Genomic DNA, 27,500 nt, shown 5'->3' on the forward strand with positions numbered 1-27,500 from the left:
TCTCAAAGCTTGAGTTTAATAATCCCTTTTCTCCATGCTTCCCATCACTGTTAGACTATTTACTCAACTTGCTTATTTCTTTGTTGTAGTTATCAGTGTCTGATAATTGATAAACATTTAATACTGATTATTATAGGCTCTGTGAAATCAGAGCCCTTACTTGTCTTATTCACCATAACATCCTCAGTGCTGCCTAGCAAAAAAATGATGGGTACTCAAAACTTTTTGAATAAATGAATGAATCTTAATAAACAACTACAATGGGATCATCCTTGGAATTGGGGTGGCAATGGAAGGAGGGGGGATAACTTACATGAGAGAAATTTTTACTGTAAACTGAAAAGATCTTAGGATAAAAATGAACAGAGCCATTAAAGAAGTGAAGGCCACAGCCAACCAGGAAGAACTGAAAGGCCTAGCTAGAAGACATTAGAGGAAGACCACAACTGGCTAGGGATGTTTTTACAAGTGTTCAAAAGATGCCAACCAGTGAAAATGAATGCCTAGAGGGAACTTTCATCTAGCACAATTACCTTTACAACTCTGACACAGATACACAGCCATGCTGAATATTTACAGGAATACTGATACTACTTTATAAGGCATCCTGTCAACTGAATTTTGAGATCTCAGGCTACCAAAAGTACCTAAATGTCACAAGATGGGACTGAATGATTTATAAACTAAAAGTATCGGCCAGTTGAAACAAACAAATATAAAGGGTGTTAATTAGAAAAATTATTTATTTCTGCTCCTTTCATACATCTTACTGTTGAGGAAACAGTCTTGCACACATATGTGAAATAACGTACTATCACACACACTGTTTAAAGGCAAAGCACCATCAGTGAAGCGGATCAGCAGTCCAGAGTTCTCAGTTCTCAAGAGTTCTCAGAGATCTTGCTTCCTGATTTTACATTAATTTCTGAAAATCAGAAATATCTCCAAAAAATGTTAAAGGGGGTTGTAAAAAATAATCATTTATTCAATATTATAATTTTAGAAGAACAGTATATATACGAAATGAAAAACTAAGAAAATGACACTTAACATCGTTGGTACAACAGGTCAGCAGGAAAAAAATACTGTGATAAACTTGTCTCTGATACCAAGAAATTCTAGTCCAAGCTTTCATATACTTCCTATGTTTTCACTTGATACTTCTTTTACTGCTGCTTTTTATTCTTTTCCACATTTCATAGTGGAGGACTGGTACAGCCTTTAAAACTTCATCAACAGGAGCAAATCCAGAATCCACTGATTTCTTCTCAAAAGGCACTCTAACCCATCAGATAGCCCCTGTAGAAATAAAATTCATAAACACAAAAAGTGAAAAGGGTGCAACATTTTTCAAAGTGCTCAAATTTTATGATGAATCAAATAATTCAAAGACATAGCTGTGATTCTTTATCATGGTTCCTATTTCATAACTGGCCCCTCATCCCAATAAGTAAATAAATTACTAGCCCTCAATTTATTACTCTTCCCACTCAAAGAATAAAGTTGCAAAGCAAGGTGAGGATATAGCTCAGTTGGTAGAGTGCTTGTCTTGCATGCACAAGGCCCTGGGTTCGATCCCTAGCACCACCAAAAAAAAAAAAAAAGTTGCAAAGCAATACACTAAACACTGAATAAGAAAAAAGAAGTAGAGAAAAGAAAACATTATGTAAAAGAGTTAAGAGTCAGAATCAATCAAAATTACAACAAAAAAATCACAAGTTTTTTATGAAAAGAAATTGGTTGGAAAAGTCCTATTACCACAGGAGAAGGTGGGAGAATGAGTGTCTGGGAAGTGAACTTTTTGGTTCTCAAGAACAATGTCAGAAGCATCTGCCCCAACACATCCATTCATTTAGGAAATGTCCCAAGAACAGTTATGAGTTTTAGTTATATCTATAGATAAGATCAAATTTCACACTGATTAAATAACAGATCCTTTTATTAAATATACAAGTTAAATATAAATACACAAGCTAAAATCTTTAAGTTTGGTGTTTCCTTTTGGAGCAAACTTTTGAGATCTAGTATTAAGAATCTGCAGATCAGGGAAAAAACAGGAAAATTATATAAAACTATCCACAATAAGAAAGTCTTTAATAGTAGAATCAATCAGACATAACTTTCCTATGTTAATGTATGAATACATAACCAGCATAACTCCATATCACATACAATCACAAAAATGGGAAGTTATACTCCATGTATATATGTCAAATACATTCTACTATTATATGTAAAAGAAAAAATTAAAAATTTTTAAAAGAAAAAAATAGTAAGTAGACATTGTGAATATCTTTCTACCTTAACCTGCAGGAATTGAACACATGACTGTAATAAATTGAACACATGACTTTTATACATTTTTTTCTACACATATATGTATCCCTGCTTACATTCCTTTTTTAAATTTTAACTTTTAAAATTATTTTTAGATATACATGACAGAGTATATTTTGACTTTTAGACTGTTATGAAGTATGCAAATAATTTTTAAATACATATAAATTCACCAATGGAGGAAAAAAAAGTCTTTATATACCTTGTACTTAGACTTTGTACTTATGGATGGCTTCAGAACCTCTCTCTTTGACCCTGCCTCTACCACTTATCAGGTTAACCTGGGCAACCTAACTCAGTTTCCTCATCTATAATGAGAGTTACTGTACATGGTTTTAAAGATTATCTGAGAGAATCTAGTTATACCGAACCTGCTATTCAGGGTAATAAGAAATTGATAAGTGTTAGCTGTTATAATTATCAAAATCTCAAGGTTTTTTTTTTTTTTTTTTTTTTTTTTAAGATACAAAGTAAAAACTATTTTATAACACTGAGGACTACTCAGTGTCTGGCACATGGCAGACACTCAAGAACTTGCTTTCCTAGCTCCTAGCTTCGGGACTCACTTGTTTCCATAGACAATTAGGAGCTATTACAGCCAGTGCAATCTTCCCAGAATTCATATTGTTTTCCTTCTGTTATATAAGCTTGGCTAATCTGCAGTTTCAGTGGAGAACTTTCATCTAAAACAACTACTTTTACAATAACTTAAATACAACCCAACCCTTTTCATATCCCCTACCTTCAAACTGAATTAAAATAAAAAATAAAAAGGCCCTTTGGATATACACGTTGTCTTGGAAGACCCCACATATATCTTCTACTATAATGTCCAATGTATCACAAAAAGAATACTTTAAAACCATACAAAAAAGGCTCAAGAAGATTTTAAGCCAGGATCCACTGGCACCTACACCACACAGAGGAAGGTACTCAATGGCTAGCTTACACTACCTGTGGACTCTTCAGGATGGTTTCCTGTCATTTGCATATACTAATATGTGAATATGCACTTTGGCCCTCCATCCCTCTCTCTCTTTTTTTTTTTTTTTTGGAGATTGGATCTTACTATATTCCTCAGGCTGGGCTTAAACTCTCAATCCTCCAGGCTCAGTGTCCTGAGTGGCTGGGATTACATGAAATCACCACCACACCTGACTGTTCAGACCTCCATCTCCTGACACAGTACATACTGTGGTATTCCTTTTTCAGTGTGTGATGTATGTTTATGTACTATGAGTCCATGAATTATTGTCAACCTTTATTTACATGGAAAAGAATAGTTAAATGGATATACATTTATTCAAAACTGACAAACCTGTATATATATATAGTCCTATCATTTGAAAAATTTAGAGGACACTTTGAAACACTGTAATACTATAAAGAAACCATTTTAGAAGAAAGAACAAATAAATCAATATCATGTACTTCTCAGTAGGAAATAAAAATGTGCTGAAACACATTTATTATGATCTCTCCTGGAATCATTTAACCCCTTCTAATAAATCAAAAATTTCATAATTATTATATTCAGTTCTGTGAACTTTTAATTATTATATTCAGGTCTGTGAGAATTTTATGCAAGTATAATTATAGATAAATATAAGAACTCAAAAATCAATCACAGACAGGAGAAGCCACCATAAAGGATCTTCTATTTAACCTTTAAGGTATTTGTTCTTTCAATAATCACTGAGTGCCTTCAGTATATTAAGACAGGCAGTGAACTAGGTTAGCGTTAACACAGAAATTTCTGAAAATAGTATGACTCACATTATTACTTTTTTTTTTTTTTTTTTTTTGCACCAGGGATTGAACCCAGGGGTGCTTAACCACAAAGGCACATTCCCAGTCCTTTTTAATATTCTATTTAAAGACAGGGTCTTGCTAAGTTGCTTAGGGCTTTGAGAAGTTGCTAAGGCTGGCTTTGAACTTGTGATCCTCCTACCTCAGCCTCCTGAGCCACTGGATTACAAGTGGGCACCACCACACCCAGCTTGCATTATTACATTTTTAATCTCTGTAACAATCCTAAAAATGGCTGAGGGTGTACAGCTCAATGATTGAGTGCTTGCCTATCATTTGCAAGGCTCTGGGTTTGATTCCTAGTATGGCAATATAAGACAATAAGAGTGGTTAAGTAGTTTGCTTAAAACCACAGGCAAGAAAATAACAGAAGAGCATTAAAACACAAAAAGTCTCCTCATGCCTGTTCTGAATACTAAGGTGGCAATACAAATGTGATAATACTTCTAAAGTTTCAGCTATATGGAAGAACCACATATCGGCATCATCATTCCCTAAATAATGTTAATTTAAGTATTATTATATTCTTTTTTATTTTTCATTTCCTCCTTCTTTTAAGAGAATATCCATTCTTAATTGATCACATGATTTTAGTATTACTCAGGAGCTCCCTAGCTTTACTCATTAGGCTTAATAAAAACTGTCAAAAACAAGATTAGACACTTTTGCCAGCTGAGTAAAGCAGGTCTTTTGTCTTCAGATGTAGAACAGTATTTAGAGCAGGGTTTTGTGTTTTTTGTTTTGTTTTGCAGTACTGGGGATCAACTGAACTCACAACCTCATGCCTGCTAGGCAAGTGTTCTGCCCCAGAACTATATCTCAATCCTTCATTTATAAATTTATTTATTTTTATTTTCAGACAGGGTCTCTCTTCTACCCAGGCTAGAATAGAACTTGTGTTCCCCTGGTCTCAGCCTCCTGAGTACAGGTGTGTGCCAACATACGTAACTAAGCAGGATTTGTTGCTGTTTTTGCAGTACTAGGGATTAAACCCAGGACCTCATGCATGCTAGGCAAGTGACTTATCACTGATACACTGTCAGTCCTAGAGTAGTTTTATATACAGCTTTATAACAGACTTGACTAATTGTAGGAACCTTGCTTGATTTTTAGTCATTACACTGCAACACTGCAAGCCACCTTTTACTTTTATTGTTTTCATGTCTACCATGCATGAAGCCCTGGATTCAATGCCCAAGTGGCAAAAATAATTAAGAACAAAAAAACCTCCTGCTTTTAGGTCAAAACTGCCCTAATAGTGGAGGCTAAAGAGAGTCTAATAACCATTCATTTCTTTTTCAAATGAATCATATATAAATTCGTACCAAAGTCTTCTACCTGATGTCTGACATTTTATTTTCTTTGAGCCTGTGTACATTTTAAACACAACATCCAACAGACACACAATTTTATACACATTATCTTATTAATTATATTAGAAAATTTTTATTTTCACAATAAAAATTACGCCTTTGTAACTCTCTAATAATAAAAATATTAGGGACTAAAATTAATTTTTCCACTTTAAGTATATTGCTGCATATGCAAATAGCTAATGAACATTCGTTTTATTAGAGTCTATATTTCTTCAAAGGTCAAGGCATCAAATAAAATCATGTATAATTAGTAAAATCACATCAAAGGAGAGACATCAAGTTTTTAAAGAAGCATAAATCAGTAAACATAGAACCAGTAATACTGTTTCAGTGCTCCTGTTTTTTCCTTTTTAAAGTTACTTCTTGCTAAAAGTAATAATCTAACTCTTTTGAAAAAATATTTCACCCTGAAGTTATCATAATCCATGTTATAGCACAGCCATCCTTTATCTCAGATGTTAGAAAATGACTTGATTTGGAAAAGCCAGTGAGCTACTCACATTTTTTAACATCTTTTATGTTGTTATTCCACTTAACGTATCAAAACATTTACATACCTTAGGATATTATAACTTGTGTGAAAGAAGAAACACACCCTTTCCTTGCTGGTGTCTTAAGCCAGCATGTGTACAAACTGAGCCAACAGAACTCATCATCTCCCTTGAAACCACCAAATACTCTAGAAAACCAATACCATTGCTCCCCTTTATCTAAAACTGTTCACTGTTTCTCTCTACTCTACACCCACAGGACCAGGCATTAGGAGCTAGAAATGAAAAATCATATGAAAGAATGAACTATAAATTTCCTCCTCTTAAAAAAAAAATCACATCTTGCTAGGTGCAGTGGCACATGCCTATAATCCCAGTGGCTCGGGAGTCCAGGGCAGGAGGATTACAAGTTAAAAACACCCTCAGCAATTTAGCAAGGCCCTAAGCATCTTAGTATGACCCTGAATCAAAATAAAATATTTAAAAAAAAAAAAAAAAAAAAAAGGGCTGGGGTTGTGGCTCAGTGGTTAAGCACCCATAAGTTCAATCACATCTTCAATTTAGGTGCAAGACAAGTTACAGAAAGTATAGTAAGTAGCAATTTTCTGTTTGGACCATTATTCTACTTTGATTAGATCTAAACATAAAGTGCCACTGAAACCCAGAGGATATATCTGGTTTCTGTACCTTCAAACTTGGTTTTATTCAAACAATTTTGCATACTGGCCTGTACAACTGGAATAGGGAGACAAATGTTTACATAAATAATTGTAAAAGATGGAGGATAATCCAGAGAATTAAACACTTTCCAAAGCTTTTTTTATAAATAACAGATGGAAGAGTTCTTTTATCATAAAAGCCAAATGCCTGAGCTAAAATATAAGACACTTCTCATTTAACATACCTACGAGAGAACTGGAAGAAAGAAAGACAATACTAGGTAGAATGGGAACAAAACAGTTCTATCAGTAAAACCAGCTCACTTCTGTTTCCTACATGTCTCCAAAGATTTCCTCAGTTTCCATTAATTCCTAATAGCTTCTTTATCCTCTCTAGGAACCTCTACTTTTCCTGCTCTACCAGTCTCTCCCATTTTCCTTTAGTTTCTTTGCCAGAATATGGTGGATTATTCCCAAACAGCAGAGGAGTCTAAGGGGCTATGTGACCACACAGGCATTAAGCTGACAAAGAAACCTGTGCACTATCTTTCCATACTTCCAGGGCTAAGAGGGGAATACTACTGCAGGATAAAGAATTCTGACTTCTGAAGAGAAGTCTGCCCACTCTACCCCAGATATGTTACAGACAATAGGTAGGCTAAGCCAAAGGACAAGTGAACTTGTAAAATTCAAAATATTAGGAAATCAGTACAATTGACAGGTAATGTTTAAACACAGTACCTAATAAATAAATAAACCCTCCAAGAGTTCATCTTTCTGTCATGTTTGCCCAAATTTCTAGTTACTAACGCATCCATAGGCAAAATCAGAATGTAAGAAAATGTGATCAGACTTGCCCACCTTTCAAATTAATGGTCTTAAATGGAATTTTAAGTTTCCACAAAACAAATACGCTTTTCTTCTAAAGATATCTTAAGTTCTCTGATTAAAATAATTTTTAAATATATATTATATATAAAATATAATCTTTTTCCCAGATTTTAGGGGACAATAGTTCTCTTTTCCCATCCAAGGCATAACAAATTTTTTCACACAGATTGAATATCCTTATTCTGCTTAGAATCACAAGTGTTTCATATTTCGGACTTTTAATATTCACATATACACAATGAGATACACTAGTGATGGGACCCAAGTCCAAAGACAAACCTCATTTATGTATGTCTATACAGACATAAGCCAAAGGTAATTTTATATAAGATTTTTAGTAATTCTGTGATTAAAACAGTTTCATGGTATAGAATTTTCCACTTGTAGCATCATGTCAGTAGTCAAAAAGGTTTTAGATTTTGAGATTAAGGATGATTAAGCTATACCAATATTTGAAGAGCAGCAGCAATTAATGACTTGAAAAATCTTTCCTATTATTACACTGAAATCCCATTTTATTGATTAATCAAAAGGCACTTTAGAGAAAAAATAATTATTGCCAGTCAGTGATGCTGAGGTAAAATAACTAAATTTTCTCATGAACATGCATGGGGTAGAACCAAGACAACCTATTTGGTCTCAGTTTTATTACCAACTATAGCTATAACCTTGAGCAAATAACAATTTCCTTTAGTTCTTGACCTTTTTATCTGTTTAACTGAGTGTTAAATTAAGTCTCCTACAATTTTACATTGTCCAAATAATCCTTTTTCGAATTTGTAACAAAAGTTAAACTGCTGATTAAACAAAATATTTAACTTACGGCAGTTTCATTCTCATGAATACTCTAGCCATGAAAAAGCTCAGTAGGACACAGACGAATCCAATGAATAGAAGAAGAAATCTATTGAGTTTTGGAATATTTGGTGCATTGGATCGATCCAGGATTATGAAACCTAAACCCCCCATTGTAAACAGGAAGCTGGATGCAAGTCCTTCCATGATATATTGTCCATTTACTCTGGAAAAGAAAAGATCACAGAAAAAAAAAATGAATATTTCCAGAAAAATGAAATTTTTCCCTTTAGATTGAGATTTCTATTTCTGCTTTTATGTTAAAACACTTATGATAGTTTTTTTTTTTTTATCCTTACAACTTTTTATTATAACTTTTTATTTTACCTTTACAGCTTTTTATTAAACCTTTGGATATTTGCCTGCTCATTCATTCAAATATTTAGTGAGAGGTCTATAATGTAGAAAGCACTGTTTTAGGAATAAAGCCATGAACAAAACAGACAAAAACTTTTCATGTAGCTTATATTTTTTAAAAAGTTTAGTTTAGCTTTTAGTTATGCTATTTAAAAGAGCTAAACTTGATGGTGTTCACCTATAATCCCAGTGACTCAGGAGACTGAAGCAGGAAGATTGCAGGTTCAAGGTCAGCCTCAGCAAATTAGTGAGACCCTGTCTCAAAATTAAAAAGTAAAAAGGACTAGGAATATAGCTCAGTGATCAAGTACCCCTGGTTCAAGTCCCAGTTCCAGAAAATAATACAATTATTATACTACTTAAATTTTTACTATTATTTTCAAATTAATTTGAATTGGTAAGCAGTGTTTCTTAAAAGTTTTATCACAATAAATATTAAACGTCTTGTTTCAGTGGGAAGTATTTTTAAAGTAAATGTTCTTAACTAAGGCTCCTTGATCCCACAAAGACTTCAGCAATCTATAGACCCTTATAATTATATGTGTATATCTGATTTTTCTAGAGTTAGACAGCTTCTATCAAATTCTCAGGGTTCCAGGACCTCTAAAAACAAATCTATTTGTTAAAGGGAAGGTTTTATGTAGGTATTATAAAAAGGTGTATGATATATTTTTAATTAACTGATTATTTTCATGGAAAACACCATAAACCTGCACCAGATCCAAATTCCAAACAGTACAAAAGAGGACACTATGGAAAGTCTCCCTACTATCAAGATCTCTTGTCAGTTACCTCCCCACCTAAGAACCACAGCCATTTTTTTCCAAGCATGCCCTATACATATATTAGCATTTCTATAAATATAAATGTACAGCTATATTTAGATAGACATTTATCAAGTGGGTTTTAGAAAGCAATGTGATAAGGATTGTTCAGGTGAAACAAACCACACTGGATTGTTGTTTCACATATTAAATGGAACTTTGAAGTCTCAACAGTTACTTTTCTCATCCAGTGGTATAGTACAGGGTCCACAATTTTTTTTCTAAAATGCCATATAATAAATATCTTAAGATATTTATTAAGATATAATAAATATCTTAAGGGGTAAGGATATAGCTCAGTGGCTTGTCTAAGCATGTCTCAACAAGGACCTACATTCAATCCCCAGCACAACCCACCCCAAATACACATACTACAAATAAATAAATATCTTAGCCATATGGTTTGTGTCTTTCTCAGTTCAGCTACTTTAGCTTCAAAACAGCTATAGGTAGTTTACAGATGGACATGCCTAATTCCAGTAAAATTTTATTCTCACACACACACACCACAAATGGCTGCAATTTGCTAACCCCCAGAATATAGGCTATAAATGTATTTTAAACTGACACTTCCTTTGAATTGGTGATACATTAATCATTGTCAAATATTTTTTTTTTCTAACAAATGAATATACTTCTACTCTTGCCCCACTGCCTTCCACTTCAAAATCCCACGTTTTAAGACAGTTTTTTTTTATCTAAATGTAGATGGGTCCCCCAGGTTTTACTATATTTTTAAATAAGAATGGCATGCCCCAGCAATCTTCTTGCCCTCCATCAAGTATTCAGAAAGGTTTTTTACCTGTAGGCCAAGAAAGCTACTGGCCTCTGATGCCCATGTTCATCAGTCATAGAGCCAACACTTGGAGGTTCAACAATAACATCATAAATTATTCCTATATGAAAGACAATAGTACAGATTAAATTGGACTCCTAATCTTTAAAAAAGAATTAGTTCACATTGTCTCTAAAGGTTTGTTTACATTTAAATAGGACTACTTTGACTGCATTATTATCATCAAATTAGGTCAGCAAATCTTCCAGGTTTCCAATAAACCATTCAGATGCGCAACACAATGTTTTGGGGAAGTTTTCTGGCTGGTTTTTTTGTTTGTTTGTTTTTCTTTTTTGATACTGGGGACTGAATCCAGGGGTGCTTTACTATTGAGATACATCCCCAGCCCATTTTTATTTTTGAGACAAGGTATTGCTAAGTTGCTGAGGCTGATCTCAAACTTGTCCTCCTGCCTCAGCCTTCCAAAGTTGCTGGGATTACAGGTGTGCACCACTGCACCTTGCTCTACCCATTGTTTTAAAATGACTTCTAAAATAACATTATCTCTAAAAGAATTATCAATTTCATAAAGAAAACTTTTTCAATAAAACTTGCTAATACTTATGAATTATTCCATAATAAAGAAGACTTAACATTAAAGGTTTTATTTTTGTTAACACACAATCCACTGAGATCAACTGAATCTAGTTTCAACCAATCTTTAATTATATTCTCCTCCTTTTCTACTGCCACACAACCTAGTATAGTTTGTCAAATACAAAAGTCATGTAATTGGTCTCCTGGTCCCACACTCGTCTATACTTTCCTCTCTGCCTAGAAATGTTCCACATATTCTTGTATTTCTATAAATTGAGAAGCAACTAGAAAATTTTTCCTGCTTAAATGTAGAAGAAGGAGACATTTTTAAAAACACACCATCTGGCAGATTTGCAATACTACAGATTCACAGTCATTAATATTAGTGTCCATCATTATATCATAGTATCAGCATGAATTATTAATATTAATGCCCATCAATGCTAACAGTTTTCTTGGTTCCCACTGTTGACATCTATTCCTCACCTTCTTTACCGTTTTTAAGCATCCTCACCTCAACTTTTCTTAAACATGGCAGACCCTACGCCTATCCCTCACCTAGCCTGACAAAACAATTCCCTTATCTTCTCGGGTCAAATCTACAAACCTCTGGTACCTGTATCCATCCTCACCTCCTTCTTTCAGCTACAATAGAGAAAAAGTGTCTCCTCTTATCAATGTGGAATTTCTTCTACAATTATCAGGACCCCATTCCCTCCTGCCTTCTCAGGCACTCTTTTCCTTTAGTTCTCTCTTTACTTGCCTCTCTTTTCACACTCTTTCCCTATATCAACCCTCCCTTGACTTCTGATTCTTCTTACATCCTCTATGCTTTCTGTTTTGAAAGGAACTCAGACTTTAATGTCTTTTAATGATAACATCCTTTATGATAATGATATCACTAATGATAATCATTACCACTAATTATCATCATTATCATAATAACATAATTAATGTCTGCTAATGAGAACATAGTTAAAGCAGATATAAGCTCAAGAGGAATTTGTGTATATTCTTCAATATCTAACTTACAAGAGTTCAGGAAATAAGCGACCAACTTCAGTACAGACCTCTTTCCTCAGTTCTAGCTCTTATCAGCAAATTTCACATATCCAACTAATTATAACCCCAAACTCTTTGTTTATTCCCTCTTGGAAAACAACACTTCCATCTGCCTAGATGTTCAAACCTGAAACCAGTAAGTTTCCTTCATACTTCATTCTTCCCCTACACTCAACCCACTAAGATCAAATGAATCTAGTTTCAACCAAGCTTTAATTATATTCTCCTCCTTTTCTACTGCCACACAACCTAGCATAGTTTGTCAAATACAAAAGTCATGTAATTGGTCTCCTGGTCCCACATTTGTCTATACTTTCCTCTCTGCCTAGCATACCTGTTCTAATTCTTCACATGTGGGCATACATGTCATTTCTCCAGAACCACCTTCTAATCTAAATGATGGCTCCCAATTCTATTTTCCATAACCTCTTGTTCTCCTCCTTCATTGCATTTGTGACAATTTGTAATGGAAAAAAATTATACAACATTTAACATGTTTCAACTACAACAATATAAGCTTCAGAAAGGCAGGATCATTATGTATCTGCTTACTATTATGACAATACCTAGTGAACAGAGACTCAGATGGACTTGCTCAGTACTTCTCAGTGATACATATTGTTTATTTATAAAGGTACACTCAGTTTTTAAAAGACTCTTTTCCAGTGGCCAAACTGACACCTCATGGCCTTGACCACTAAAAGATGCCCCTTCCATTTCTTCCAGCAGTTGGAGCAGAGAATTTCCTTCATTACAATCATTTACAGAGAAAAAAAGTGGCCACAATGAAAAAGATGGCTTCAAGCAAAGGCTTTGGCACCAAGAAAAGTAAGAGTTACAGGATATAGATTTGTGGATAGCTCTATTATCCATTAAAAAAAAAAAAATAGGCACAAGCATTATAAATTTCATTTATTCAATTACAATTACTATTAACTTGTTGATCAAATGTTAATGCTAATACAAATGCTAAGTAATACCTTACCAACATAAAAATATTTAAAATGAAATTCATTTAAATGAACATAAATTAAAACTATTTCCAGATTGGAGTCAAGGGTAAATATCAAAGTACCATCTACAATCAAACCCTCTCAGTTTCATATTTCTTCCTCTTTAATGCCAAGTATTCTCACAAAATATCTATAAAAATATGGCCATTCCCTTAAAAGCAGATTAATCTGCAGAGCTTTAATTTTGTAGTTTCCGAATTAAGCACCGCATTTCCCCAAATCTAAAAATACAGTTAGTAAATCTTGGAGTTGCAGCTTGAAGGAGTGGTGGCTCTGAAGACTACAGACAGAATGCCAACTCACCAAAAGACAAGGCAACGCCCCTTTGAAACTTACTGCTTGAAAAGTACAGGATGATAACATAACTGAAAAATGCTTCATAGTAAAGCTGTTTTTCTTCCTTTAAAAAAAAAAATTCCTCTACTTCTGCCTTCGGAAATATAATAGCTTCTGCAAATCTCATCTCCAATCTCAAATATTCATCAAAATCGTGGTTTTGGAAAACTCCCTTCATATTAGGCAGAAAGCAACACAAGAAGTTATCTTCCAAGATTCAGAGACTTCGGACAAGTCCCATACCCTCTTGAAAAAAACAGTGGGCCAAACGTGACTTTCCCAAGACCTTTGTCAAACAATGTATGGCAAGAAATACACAACAGTCAGTGAAAAAGACATTCGACTTGGAACTCTGCGACAATAGAAGAACGGCAAAGGGCGTGAGAACACAAGTTTTCTCAAGACACAGGACAGAGCGCAAGGGCAAATAAGCCTGTACATTAACACCTGGGACCCCGGGACTTCCCTCCAACCTCCAAGAAATGAGAGCACAGCGATGCTTCCCGGGGCTGAGACAGCCAGCGAGCTGAAGCCCCTCCCGAGCGGGTCAGCTCTCCAAGCGCCTCTGGGGCCCCAGACGGCCCGAGTTACCTCCGGTGATGAGGAAATAAGACACCACCACCAAAGCGTACACCGTCATGGCCGACGGCATGTGCACCCAGGGCGGCTTCTTCAGCTTCAGGTTGGGACATTCGAGCACTAAGAACGGGACCCGGTAGAAAGTCTCCATGTTGGTGGCAGCCAGGGCAGCTCTCGGGCCTGCAGCCCCACGCGCCACCCGGAAACAGGCCCGCCCTCCCCATCAACTGCGCGTGCGCGAACAAAGGACTAGCAGGTCCGCAAAGCTCGGAAGTAGTTTTTACACCCATAGAGGAAAGGAAGAAACTACACAGACCAGTTAAATTTGCGATTACAATGTATGTAATTTTTAATATTATCAAGCTTAAGTTGGAAAAATAAACTCAGTTTGTTGCCAAAGGATAGGTAAGTGATTACATATCTTCAAGGACCTGCAGGGTTTTAGACGTGGCCAAGCCAGAGAAGCGGAGGGAACCAAATCCAAATGAGCCCCTCCCTCTTGCTGTCGCAGGAGATCTGGAAGCTGATTGGATACAGGACGCTCTAGGTTCACAGAACTGAAGAATGAATGAGAACTTTAGGAGAGGTCCGCGTTTTGTATTGGAGGTTTTATTCCCACAAGGGATCGAGAAAGCCTTAAATCACAGAGCTTTTAAAAACTTCCCCGTTGTATAGGGGCGATAGCAATTATTAGTAGTAATTGCTAAAATAATATATTATCAATAAAAAAAAAAAATCCAACCCAGATCAAAACTATCAACAGGACATCTTGGAAGGCTAAAGCAGAGGATCCCAACTGGGCAACTTAGCAAGACCCTATCTCAAAATAAAAACAGTTTTTAAAAGGATACGAATATAGTGGTAGAGCACCCCTGGGTTCAATCCCCAAGACCACAAACAACAGGACATCTCTACAGGGATGCTTCGGTGCTGATACCATGGCATGATCAAAATAATATTCTAAATAACTTGTTCTCTCAACTTTGCCCCTCCTCAGTCACCCTTAACGTCTGTAAGTGGTAAAATCACTCAGACAAAAAATCTTGAAATCATCCTAATTTCTCCATTAATTACCTGGTGCATCCAAAATATCAGCAGGTCTTTTGGGGTTTATTACTAAAATATCTCTAACTTAAGGACTGCTCTGCATTCCATTGCTTCTCTAATATGAGCCATCATCTCTTTTCGGGACTATTTTTACAATCCAAATGGATAAAAAATTAATGCCAGAGAATTAGTCTTCCGGGATGGCCTAGATGGCCTAAAAGGTATATTTTGGTTATGTTTTTCTTTTTTATATCCTTTAAAATTCTACAAATGTTAATTTCCTTTTGGAGTAAGAGTTAAAGCAACTAATTATACAAATCCAAAACAAATTAACATATTTTTGAGCCAATGTTTCTGAGTTTTGTTTATCATAGAGCCATAGGTTTTAATGGAGTGCCATGGATTGGTTCTGCTCTTTTGTTATTCGACTCAATTATTAACCTCTAGCTTTGGTTGCTCTTAGCTAACTTTAAAAAATCACTAATTTTGAAGTTCTGATGTGTTGGTTATGATCATATCCTATGTTACTTTTGGAGAACCTGAAGGCTGAATTTGATGAAAACACTAGCTTTTCATTTGGGCTTATAGATTGTCCCGTGGTTGAATGAATGGAATGAAAAATCTTGAAACTTTTGCCTTCATATAGTATCTGTGTTCTTTGATCCCTTTACTTTAGGGTCTGATTCTACTCAACCCTGAACTAGGACCTATTGAAGATTTGAGAAATGCCAAAAACTATAATATAGGGTTAACTTCACCTAGACTTGCCTAGTCTTTTTTCCTACCTTCCCCTTCAGGGTTAAAGACACCTGCCAGCCACAGCGACCATTGAGTTGGGAAGATGAGATTGTCACTTGACCATTTCAAGTGTGTTGATGAAACCAAATCAAAATGCAAATAAAATTCAACTGTATTGGCTAGGGAGGTTAAACAGATCAATCAAGAGAAAAGTGGACTTGCCAATACAAAACGGCAGCAAGGAACATTGTGTCTTGAATCTAGGAGATTTCCCCCAGCTGGCTGCCTCTTATTCTCACATCTTGTGATAAAAGTTGAACAAAAATGATAACAAGCCAAAAACCAAAACAACAAACAAAACACACCATAACTGTTAGTGGTTCAGACCTTTCATGAATTAAGTTTTAGGCCACAGCAGCAGGAATGAAACTACAACCAGTTGAGGTTTTTGCTGAGGGTAGAGGGAATATGAAATGGGCACTGCATGAATGTAAGTATTAGCTTTGACCATGTGACCAACTGTGGAAATAAGCACTGTGGTAGTTAATGACTGCTCTTTCTTACTTTGATATGAATATATTTGTGTATAACATTGACCATTTTTTCCTCTATCTCCCATTCTTCTACCATATATAATATAAAATTTGCTAATAGTACTTAAACTACTGTTTATATTTTAGTTACTAGATATTGAAGAAGGAATATGACTCATCTAGAAAAGGGATGATTATCAACCAGAGGAGTCTGTTTCCTCTTTGGCAGAAAAAGCTTTCTATTTCATCATTTAAGAGATAGTTACATTATGTTAGGGGAAGCATGATGCCGCTATTGCCCTCATTTGAAAATTACATTAAATGTTATTTTCTTTTAAAAAATCCTATATATGGATGACAAGCTGAACTCTACTTATATTTTGTCAATTTAGTTAAACTGGAACTATATTTCCCAGAATCTTTTCAGAACATAGTTCTGATGAATGAGGCCTCCGAGAGACATTATTAGTTGTAAGAGACATTACTCTTAAACTAGGATATAAATTTCTACTTAATATTTAATGATTTCTTAAACATTGAAAATTCTTGATTGAAAATAGCAGATTATTAAATACATTGTTAAGTATCAATATAATGGAATACTATACAGCCACTAAAAGGGCACTGTATGGCTTAGGAAATAAATTTCTCAACACGAATCATAAATCGCAAGAAGTAAAATCAAGATTCAGTAAATGGGATAGTATCAAATTAAAAAGCTTCACAGCAAAGGAAACAATCAAGAACACAAACAGAGAGCCAACAAAATGAGAGAAAGTCTTTGCCACCTGCACCTCAGATAGAGCATTAATCTCTAGGATATATAAAGAACTCAAAAAACTTAACACCAAAATAAAAAACAAAAAACAAACCTGATCAATAAATGGGCTAAGAAACTGAACAGATAGTTCACAGATGAAGAAATATGATTGGTCAACAAATATATATATTTTAAAAAAAGGTTCAACATCACTGGCAATTAGAGAAATGCAAATTAAAACTGCATTGAGATTTCATCTCACTCCAGTCAGAATGGCAATTATTAAGAAAACAAGCAACAAATGTTGGCAAGAATGAGGGGGAAAGGTACACTCATACATTGCTGGTGGAACTGCAAATTGGTGCAACCATTATGGAAAGCAGTATGGATTCCTCAGAAAACTTGGAATGGAACCACTATTTGACCCAGTTATCTTCCTCCTTGGCATATACCCAAAGGACAAAGTCAGCATACTATAGTGATGTGACCACATTCACAATAGTAAGACATGGAACCAACCTAGTGCCCTTCAACAGATGAATGGATAAAGAAAATGTAGTATATACACACAATAGAATGTTACTCAGCCATAAAGAAGAATGAAACTATGACATTTACCAGTAAATGGATAGAACTGGAGACTATCATGTTAAGTGAAATAAGCCAATCCCCCAAAACCAGAAGCTGAATGTTCTTACTGATGTGTGGATGCTGACCACAGTGGGGGATTGGGAGGGTAGGGGGAATGGAGATTCATCCGCTGTGAGTGGGGGATGGGAATGAGAAAGACAGTAGAATGAATCAGACATAACTTTCCTATGTTCTTATATGAATACAAGACCAGTGTAACTACACATCATGTACAACCACAAAAATGGGAAGTTATAAAGTCATACTCTGTGTATGTATAATAAGTCCAAATACATTCTACTCTCATGTATAACTAAAAAGAAAAAATTAATAATAGAGTACTATAGAAGTTGGGGTATTGTTGTTTGGTTTTCTTAAATGAGTAGGTGTTTGCAAAGGCTTAAAATGAAGAAAATCAGATCACAAAATTGTATGTAGGGTACTGGCTCATTTGTTAGTCTATGAATTTTCCAGGCATCGTGCATTGAAAAAAGTCCAAAGGGACATAAAAACGAATGTGCTTATGTGTCGAGATTATAGATTATTTCCCTTCTCTGAAATTGTACATATTAACAAATTTTCTATAACAGACATATATGACTTTTGCAATTTCAATAAACTTTTTAAATAGCACTTTACTGGAACACAGCAGATATCTCCTTTCTGGTCTTAACTCTGGCACATCCGTCTCTCTATCCAGGTATTCACTGCTAGGTTCTGTGAGAACAGATTACAATACTTCCCATGTTTACTTGCATCCAAGAGAGACTGGATGCTCATTAGTAGGAACCATAGACAGTCACCTGTAGTATCAGAACTCAGTGTCTTGATTTCAGGGACACTATCCTTTTTATCACCAAATTCCTAGCACTTCTCACAATGCCAGTCCATAGTAGGATTCATTAAATATGAGTCAAATGAATCAATGAATGAGTCCTTGACTTTTCTCTCTTTTGATCCTTTAATGTGTCATCTTAACAACTTTACTTCCTTTACACTTTTTTAGCCTGTTCCCTCCTCTCTGTCTCTGCCACCACTGATTAGTGCTGACTCACATTGTGTACCTCTAGTTTCTCTACATTTCAGTCAAGGTGCTTTCTCTAAGAAGCTGATCAAATCTTATAATGCCCATCAAAATATGGTTTCTTTGATGCTCACTAGGGAGAAATAAAATAGCTGGATAAGAATTATAATTTTTTTATTTATTGATATTCTCTTTATTCTAACAGCTGCCTTCCATTTTTTAATACTTGCTTCATGGAAACTGTGGTATACTCCGTAAAGCACTGACCAAATCTCACACACTTTCCTTCTTTCCTCTGCAGAGACAGGGATTCGTGGGTGCATGCAGTAGTGCTTGGGATGGTAACCTTTGCCATTCATTCCTCCATCCCTTCTCCAAGCATTTGCAGAGCATCTAGCAGAGACAAGCTCTGTACTAAGTGCTGGGGGTTCCAAGATAACCAGTGCAAGACTCCTATAGAGGCCGTTATGCTAGTCTAGGAAGAATCACATACATAATCAGTGTCAGAACTGACTGAGAAGTGCATGCTTGCTAGGGGTTTAGACCAATTTCTTTGAGAAACCCGAGAAGGGAATGATCAATTCTCACAGGTAGGAAAAGGCAGGCTTCCAGAAGAGTCACATTTGAGCTGCGTATTGATGGAGGGGCTGGATTCCTTTGGGATTAGGGGAAAGTTTTCAAGCATGGGACCAGCCTGAGCAAAGGCAGAGAGGGGAAAGGTGGATGACTGTGATGACAGAAGAAAATGGCAGGAGATATGAACTGAAAAGGAAGAAAGAAGTACAATTGGAAGGGGTCTTTCAATGCCTTGATGCATTTAGATTTCATCACCTGGGTAAAAAAGAACCAAGGAAGGATTTTTTAAAAACTGAAACAAACTGTGTGTGTGTGTGTGTATGTGTGTGTGTGTGTGTGTGTGTGTGTGTGTTGAGAGAGAGAGAGAGAGAGAGAGAGAGAGAGAGAGACAACAGAAAGACTTGAGACAGAGACACCTTTAGGAACTTAAAGTGCAATTCCAAATGACAGATGGTAAGAGCCTGAGACAGACTATAGGAGGGTGATCTAATAATAATTTTTATTTATAGATAGAATAAGTAGAATTTTATTAAAAAGGATATGGGGCTTGGGTATTATGGAAGATAAGAGCTGAGGTGGAAATGAACTGTAAGAGCTGGCACAGAAAAGGCTTCACCTGGAACCAGAGGAGAATGGCCAGGGTTAAGCAGTTCTTCAGTGGATAAGAAGATCACAAAAGATACAGCCAGGTATGAATGGACTCATGAAGCTGGAGGCTGAGGCTGGGGCTCAGCAGTAATGCACTTGTCTGGCATGTGTGAGGCACTGGTTCGAGTCTCAGCACCATGTATAAATAAATAAAATAAAGGTCAATCAATAACTAAAAAAAAAAAATTTTAAAGAGAGACAAGGTAAGGACAGAATTGCTACCCCCCAGGGGCTCTGATTACATGTACCCTCCCTGCCCATCACTCCAACCCACACAAGGCCTCTCATAGGGGGTTGCAAGAAGTGGGTGCCAGAGGTTCTGCTATCTGTCTGTTGAGAACTGTCTTTCTAGAAGGACCCTCCAATCAATCCCTTGTTGTAATTGTGGGAAGATAACTGCTGGAACATGGAAAAAAGGTGAACGTTAGAGATCCAGCAGTCAGTGCCACCTGGGTGACAACGGAAGTCATAATAGTAGGTTAATGTGCCTGGACATGAGATGAAGCAGGAATGGTGTTTTGGGGTTTTTTTGTTTGTTTGTTTTTTGGAATGGTCACAGATCTCCTTGCAGAGCTGATAAAAGCTATAAACTCTTTTCCCAGAAAAATGCCCACACATACCAACCAAATGTATTGTCTAATTATAGGAAGTTCACAGACTGAAGTTAAAAGAGTGAGAAGAAAGATTGATGCCTATAGAATGACCCACATGGTTAGGAGGATACTGCAGAGTAAAACCCAGCAAGATCAAAGCAACAGAAGAGCCAACAGAGCAGGAGGGGAGAAGTTGCAGAGTTTCCAGCAAGTCTCCAAGAAGCTGTTGGGTTTGACAACTGCCCATTGGTGACAATTAGCCAGCAAGTATCAAGACAACAGTATTATAGAGCTTGAAAACAGATGGGATTCTTCACTAAGCACATTTTCACAATTGATGCTCATAAATGTTTAGGGAATTAACTAATTTCAGTAGCACAGAAGTCAGTCTGCAGAGGGAAGAAGAAGTGAAGAGGGAATTTAAAGAATAATGATAGTGAATCAATGTAGGATTTATCCACTCAATACAGCCAGGTATGAATGGATTTCATGAAGAGAGCTGAGATAATAAGAGGGGGTGCAGTTCAGAATAGTGAGACTTGGGCATGCACAAGATAAGAGAAGAAGACCCTGGAGAGAGAAGGAAACTGTAAGTGAACATGACTAAGATCAAGGCAAGAGAGTATGAGATGGAGCCCCAAAGAGGTGAAGGTTAACTTGAAAAAGATTTGAGCTTTCTTCTAAAGAAAGAGAGCAGAGAGGTTAGAAGCATATGGCAATCAGCCTTAGAGTGCACTACGCACAGGAATTGTGTTAGGCCATCTTATAGAATCCATCCAGTATCTCTTTGGAGCAGGTGTTATTGATTTCACTCTTCAGATAAGGAAACTGAGGCCTATAAAGATGGGGAATATGTGCAAGTTGACATAGCCAGAAAATGGCAGAAGCCTGGCCTGCTATCCAAAGTACATGCTTTCATGTACATTAAAGTATTGATGTAACAGAGAAGAAAAGGGAGCTGCATAAGTTCACATCTGATAGTTTATATATTTTAAATATTATAAGGCTACTGGGCTGCTGGGATTGAATGAGGACTGGACTTGGGAGAGAGGTAAAGACTTAAGACAGACACTATGAAGAATGGGTTGCTATGTAGTAGCATTATGGGCCCAAGTGTTTAAAAAATACATATATATATATATATATAAACAAGCATATGCATATCCCATACTATACAGATATTAATTTTTAACATACACATATTTTAGTTGTAGATGGACACAATACCTTTATTTTATTTATTTTTATGTGGTGCTAAGGATCAAACCCCAAGTGCCTCACCCATGCTAGGCAAGCGCTCTACCACTGAGCTACAACCCTATTCCCCCAGATATTAATTTTTCCAAAAAAAGTAACTAAAAGATAATCTATACATTTTTATCTTACCAGTAAAGCTGTTGCAATTCAACTAAATAACTGTCTTTGTGTCCCTCCTGTAATTCCTTTCTGTGGCCACAGCAGGGCAGAAGTTCTCTTCAATAGGAATCAGTCATGCACAGTTTTGCCCTGGTCAAAATTTATTTTTGATACCTTGAGATTTGCAAACTGTATTTACAAGAATGGTAAAAAGGCAAACTTATTTAAAAGACACTTGCCTCAATGCTATGATCAAGTAATACAATTAAACATTACATAAATGAAAAAGGCTGCTACCCACGGCATTCAAGCACATCTTTAAAATGCAAATGGTTTACCCTTTTAACGATGAAAGAAAGATTTCATCTCTTGAACACTTAATTTTCAGATGAACAAAATATCAAAACCAAGATTTTTAAAATATCTACTTGCTTTGCAAATCATATAGACTTGTAAATTTAATATATATATATATATATTTGGCAAGTTTGGTAACTAAATCCAAAGAAGAATTGTTTTTGTTAAGTTTTTAAAAGTATATTTATGAGATTTCTTTTTTCAACACAGAAATCTATAAATAATTTAAAAAATGGTCTACAACAGCATCATACATTTGATCCCTGTTTCTAAAGAAATAAGATGACATGTTTTATAAAATACAAAGATGAAAAGCAAGAACCATCTCCAGGATCATCTTCTCCTCTTCCCTATTCCTTCTCCCTGAAAGTAACCACTATTAATAGAGTCTCGTGATTGAAGACTATTTTTCCAAGGCATGTTTTACCCCCAGATTAGGAATGGCATTTAAAACAACAGACTTCAATCTCTTCAAAGGAATTTGAACCAAAACCCAGGTTGCAATTTGATTGCACATGTGAAATGTGGCAACAGCCTCAGAACCAAAGGCCTGTACAAATGGCCAGCCATACCACCACCCTTCCCACAGACACGTCTCAGAACAGCAAGAAATCAAAGGGCCTTCTCACCTCCAGAAATGATCTTTTCAGAGGTAAGGTGCTTTGGGAACATTTAACAACAGCTGCTCCTGCTGTCTGCCAGAAGCCCAGAGAAAAGACTCTTGTCTCCAAGGCTGTCAATTGGGTCCTTTCATACATACTGAAGTCAATTTAACAAAGCAAAACAAAACTATTCTAGCTTAGAAATGACAAAGGACCCTTTAGACATTGATTTGGCCATACTCATACACATTGAAGAGAAAAGTATGTTTTTTATATATACTGAATGAAATATCTAACTTTTTAAGAATGTTGTAAAATATTTCCATATGTACATTATATCAAAGTACTTTCCCTCCAGTTCAGTTGAAAGGAAATACCCAGAGCATTAGGCCCATCAGAATAGATGTCTCCAGTTGTGGTTTTCAGATGCCCTAACACACTTCTGCCCAGAGCTAATCAAATACAGCTTGGCACTTCAGCCTGCATGGGGTGGCGGGCATACACACACACACACACACACACACACACACACACACACGATTCCTTACAAAGAGAAAAAAAGTGTTTTTGGTAAAACATGATATAGGAGGATATCAGTTGACTTTTTAGTTTATTACGAACATTATCACTTCTCTTTAATCATTCAAAATGAGAAGACTTCATCCTGATCATGTTGATACACTTTGTTCTCCACAAGTATGTAAGAAGGCAGTCTGGCACTAGAAGCATGAAGGAGAACTGTGCCGAGTGCCCCACCGCAGGCCATGTACACTCTGATAGGGACAACATAGGCCATTTCATTGACCCACAAAACCTCTGAAGTCCTGCTTATTATCTTGGTTTTTATAGGTGAGGTGACTGAAGACATAGAGAAGCTAAGAAACTTGCTTTGGCTGGTTTAGGGCTAACCAAATGCTTAATGGAAAACCGATAATGAAATCTGTTATGTATCTAGCTCCAAATCACACACGTTTTCCACCATATCTTTGTGAAAGGGTATTTCAGGATCCATCTTGGGGAGAATCAGTCGTGAGATTCTGTTAAAACGAAGGTTTGGGGCCCAACTTTCAGAAATTCTGATGGAGGAGTTCTTTGGTAGGGCTTGGGAATCTGAATTTTAATAAGCTCCCCAGTCAATTCCTAAATGAATCTAAAATATAAGAACCACTGTATCATCAACTCAGGTTTTTGAAACAGAAAAGGAAACTTTGGATGGCAAATCTCATCTGGGTCTGTAGTGTCTATTTTTGAGATCTTGCAATCACAGTGTGTTATTCATTGCTGATCCTGTCCCTTACATTACCTGTCAACTTTGCATTTATATTGAATAGGGTGACACTTGACTCTGAAGACATCAAGATACCAGCTTAATTTGTCCAATGTTTCTTTAGTAGAAGTAAATCTATCAACCCACCATCAGGTCTTATAAAACTAAAAATACAAATAGTCCTTGAGGGAACACATTGACTCATATTCACATGATGGTTGGTGGCAGATGTGTTCTGAGATTACATTTTAAAGAGAGATAAGAAAGGAACCAGACGTAACATAAATTAATTATCTACCAGGTGGCAGGCATATTTAATCTTTATATCAATCTTGGAAGATAAGTATTTTTTATTCCCATTTAGGGCTTTATAAGACATAGATTTAGAGAATTTAATTCACTTCGCAAGAACACATAAGGATTAAGCAGTGGAGCCCTACACTTTGCCCACTACACCAAACCACATACCTGCATCTGTGGAGAGAGGGTGCCAGGAAGGGACACTGGAGGGATGTGAGACTTTGTATACTCCAGAAATTCTTCTCAAGATCAGTGTCGGCATAATGCCTGGTACACACATAATGTACAGTTAATGTTTGTTGAATGAATTAATGTGAATTCTTCAAACCATCAAAGGGAACTTTCTAAATGCTAATGGGCTTAAAACCCTTTGATGTTTTCCCAATTGCCCATAGTAGTGGTTCACAAACTTGTTCAGAAAGCAAAGCACTTAGAAATCATGATGCTCTTGGCAGAGCATGATAGACTTATATATTATGCTACAAACTAATTTATTATTAATCAGATCTTATGCAAACAATTTCTAGCACCAAAGATTTAAGAAAAAAAATGTAAATCAGCATATTCTCCCATACATTTACATTTTTTTGAAAACTTGGGAGTCTCAGATTACCTTACAGAAGATCAAAGTTTCATGGATTGTTATTAGTTTTCCCCCCAAATGTTGAGTTTCTTCAGATTAACATTCATAAGAAAAATATAAGCTCTCCTGGTTTTACGTAGTGGTTACATTCCTGGAAATTTCAGTATTTATTAAAGCCATGCCAAAAATATTTTGTGTTTATATTTAAATGGAGTTTACCAAGACTTAGGTAATGATAAACAGGCTTTCCACATACATAAAATTTTGACTGGATATTAGAAAATCATGTAGGATTCTGTATGATTTTTCAGCAGGACTGACCTATACATTACATCAATGCCCCAGCTTTTCCCAAGTGCCTCATAGCTGCTATCCTAGCTCTTGCCATTGATTTAAATGAATCTACCAAGAGTCCTAAGTGACCAAGTTAAATGGCTAGCCTAAAGCATCTAGAGGGTAGTGGTGGTACCATATCAATCCTTGGAGCCCTAGCCAGTGCCTGGAGCATAACAGATACCAAATTCATTAGCAGAACGAAAAAAAAAAATGAATCAATGAATGAAAGACTTTGGAGATCACAGTCAATCTCTCAAAACAAGTGACTTACCCAATAAACCTGAAATAGTGGCAGAATTGACACTATGGTCCAGGCTTCTGAGCTTCAATTATAACTCTATTCTCACTATAACAGGGATTTTCAGATTGGGGGAATCCAAACTCTTGGGGTGCTTTTAATTTCCAAGGTTATCTGGGGATGTTCCAAGGGTCCCAGTGCATTGTTAGTTTCAAGGAACACAATTTATAGATTATCAACTTCCATATGTTCTCTTTATTAACATTGATTATCCCAAGAAGGTGTCATGTCAATTTTTTTTACGTCCCTTTCATCACTCCTTCACTTTTCTTCCATTTTACAAAAGAAAGGGACCCTCAAACCCATCTAATGTTCCTGATGCATTGACCAGTTATATATAAAGCTTGAGCACAAAAATGCACAATTTCACATATGAGATCAGCATAACCTCTTTCAAACAAAGCACTTCTGATGGTTTCCCATACACTCCAGACTTGCCCTCAACGTTCTTCAGGAGCCAGCCAAAATCTTATATCTAACCATGTAAATGGTATAAATCAACCTAACAAATTGTTCTACAAAATATATTCTATGTCCTGGTGCAGTAGCACATGCTTGAAATCCCAGCAACTCAAGAGACTGAGGGAGGAAATCACAGTACAAGGGAACTTCAGCTTCGAGATGTCCTAAGCAGTATAGCAAGACACTTTCTCAAAATAAATAAAAAATAAAAAGGGGTGGGAATGGAGCTCAGTGTTACAGCATTCCTGGGTTCAATCCTCAGGAACAAAAATACTTTTCTGACCTGCCACTTTGACAGATATAGGTCTTAATGGCCAGTTTGACATTAGAATTCTAGGGCTCTTCAAATTTCCCTGCCCAAACATGGTGATTCAGGAGAGCTGTTCCTTGCCCTGTTCCCACTTTTCCAGAACTCTGACTTTGCTCCCTACCTTGGTAGGCCTCATGTGTAGGTGCGTGGACAGCTCAGCACACACACCAAACCTCCTTGACATCCCCTCAAACATACTCAGACTTGGGGTGCATACATCAATGGCATAATCCTCTCTTAAGAGATGGTCAAGGAAGAGGAATGCCCCCTTGCGAGTGGGGTTGGGGTGCTTTGGAGTGTGTGTGTGTGGCGGGGAGGGGTTTCAGGCCTCATGTCTAAAAGGGGAACCCACAAAGTTATCAGCCCGTTGGTCTCCTGGACTCTGTTTGGAGTGGAGTATTAGCAGGAGAAAGCCAAAACAGGGCCCTCTAGAGCATGGCTCCCAGAGTCCATCTTTCCCAGGCTTGATGGTCATACTGGCCCTAACAGGGAATCTGAGGACCAGTAGGACCTGCACCCTGTGAGCTCCCTGACCTTATTTCTACTCTCTCCCTTTGCTTCGGTCACATGATACCCTCCTGTCTCCAGACTACTCTCTGCTTGGAAAACTCCAGATATCTTCACTGCTCCTTCACAACCTCATGTCTTTGCTTCAATGTCCCCTTCTCAGGGAAGCCTATGTAAATTGCCACTCCATACTTGAAGCCTGCATTCTATTTATTTCTCACTATAGCATTTATTGGTTGTATTGTGTATTTTATTAATTTATATAGTCACTTATTTTCTCATTTTGTCAGTCCTCACTGAGATGAAATCTCTACTAAGGCAGGGTTATTTGTCTAATTTGTTCATCCCAGTGCCTAAAATAGTACTTCATACAGTCAATGAATTATAAATAATGCTTGACTGTGAAGAAATAAAAAACCAGGGTCTGGGCTTTGTGTCTTCCCGTGTCTTACACATAGGGAGGAGTAAGGCATTGGGGCAGGTTATCTGCACACAATGGGGACCCTCTGAATGCATAGAACAAAGTGGGAAGGAATGATGATAATTTTTGTTCAGTATCTTTACCTTCTTCATCTCTCCTAATGGTCAATGGATCATCCCTTTAAGAATGAA

The 27,500-nt window shown here is 36.4% G+C and overlaps 1 protein-coding gene across 1 annotated transcript; it reads right to left on the reverse strand.

Annotated features, from left to right (window-relative positions):
* Nucleotides 1-718: 718 nt before the first annotated feature.
* Ostc (oligosaccharyltransferase complex non-catalytic subunit) lies at nt 719-14,170 on the reverse strand. Its single transcript, XM_027935413.2, has 4 exons — nt 13,974-14,170; nt 10,402-10,495; nt 8,387-8,584; nt 719-1,299 (listed from the first exon to the last, which is right to left on the reverse strand). The coding sequence occupies exons 1-4, from the start codon at nt 14,110-14,112 to the stop codon at nt 1,281-1,283; spliced, it is 450 nt and encodes a 149-aa protein (XP_027791214.1). The 5' UTR covers nt 14,113-14,170; the 3' UTR covers nt 719-1,280.
* Between the last annotated feature and the right edge of the window lie 13,330 nt (nt 14,171-27,500).

Source organism: Marmota flaviventris, chromosome 7 (genome assembly GCF_047511675.1).
Source record: "Marmota flaviventris isolate mMarFla1 chromosome 7, mMarFla1.hap1, whole genome shotgun sequence".
NCBI classification, from domain to species: Eukaryota; Metazoa; Chordata; class Mammalia; order Rodentia; family Sciuridae; genus Marmota; species Marmota flaviventris.

Excerpts from the sequence above, each read along its gene's own strand:
- Ostc (XM_027935413.2), bottom strand. The coding sequence starts at position 14,112 with ATGGAGACTTTCTACCGGGTCCCGTTCTTAGTGCTCGAATGTCCCAAC. Across the intron at positions 10,496-13,973 it reads TTATTTCCTCATCACCGGAG|GAATAATTTATGATGTTATT; the intron begins GTAACTCGGGCC and ends TCTTTCATATAG. Across the intron at positions 8,585-10,401 it reads GTAGCTTTCTTGGCCTACAG|AGTAAATGGACAATATATCA; the intron begins GTAAAAAACCTT and ends TTTCTTTTCCAG.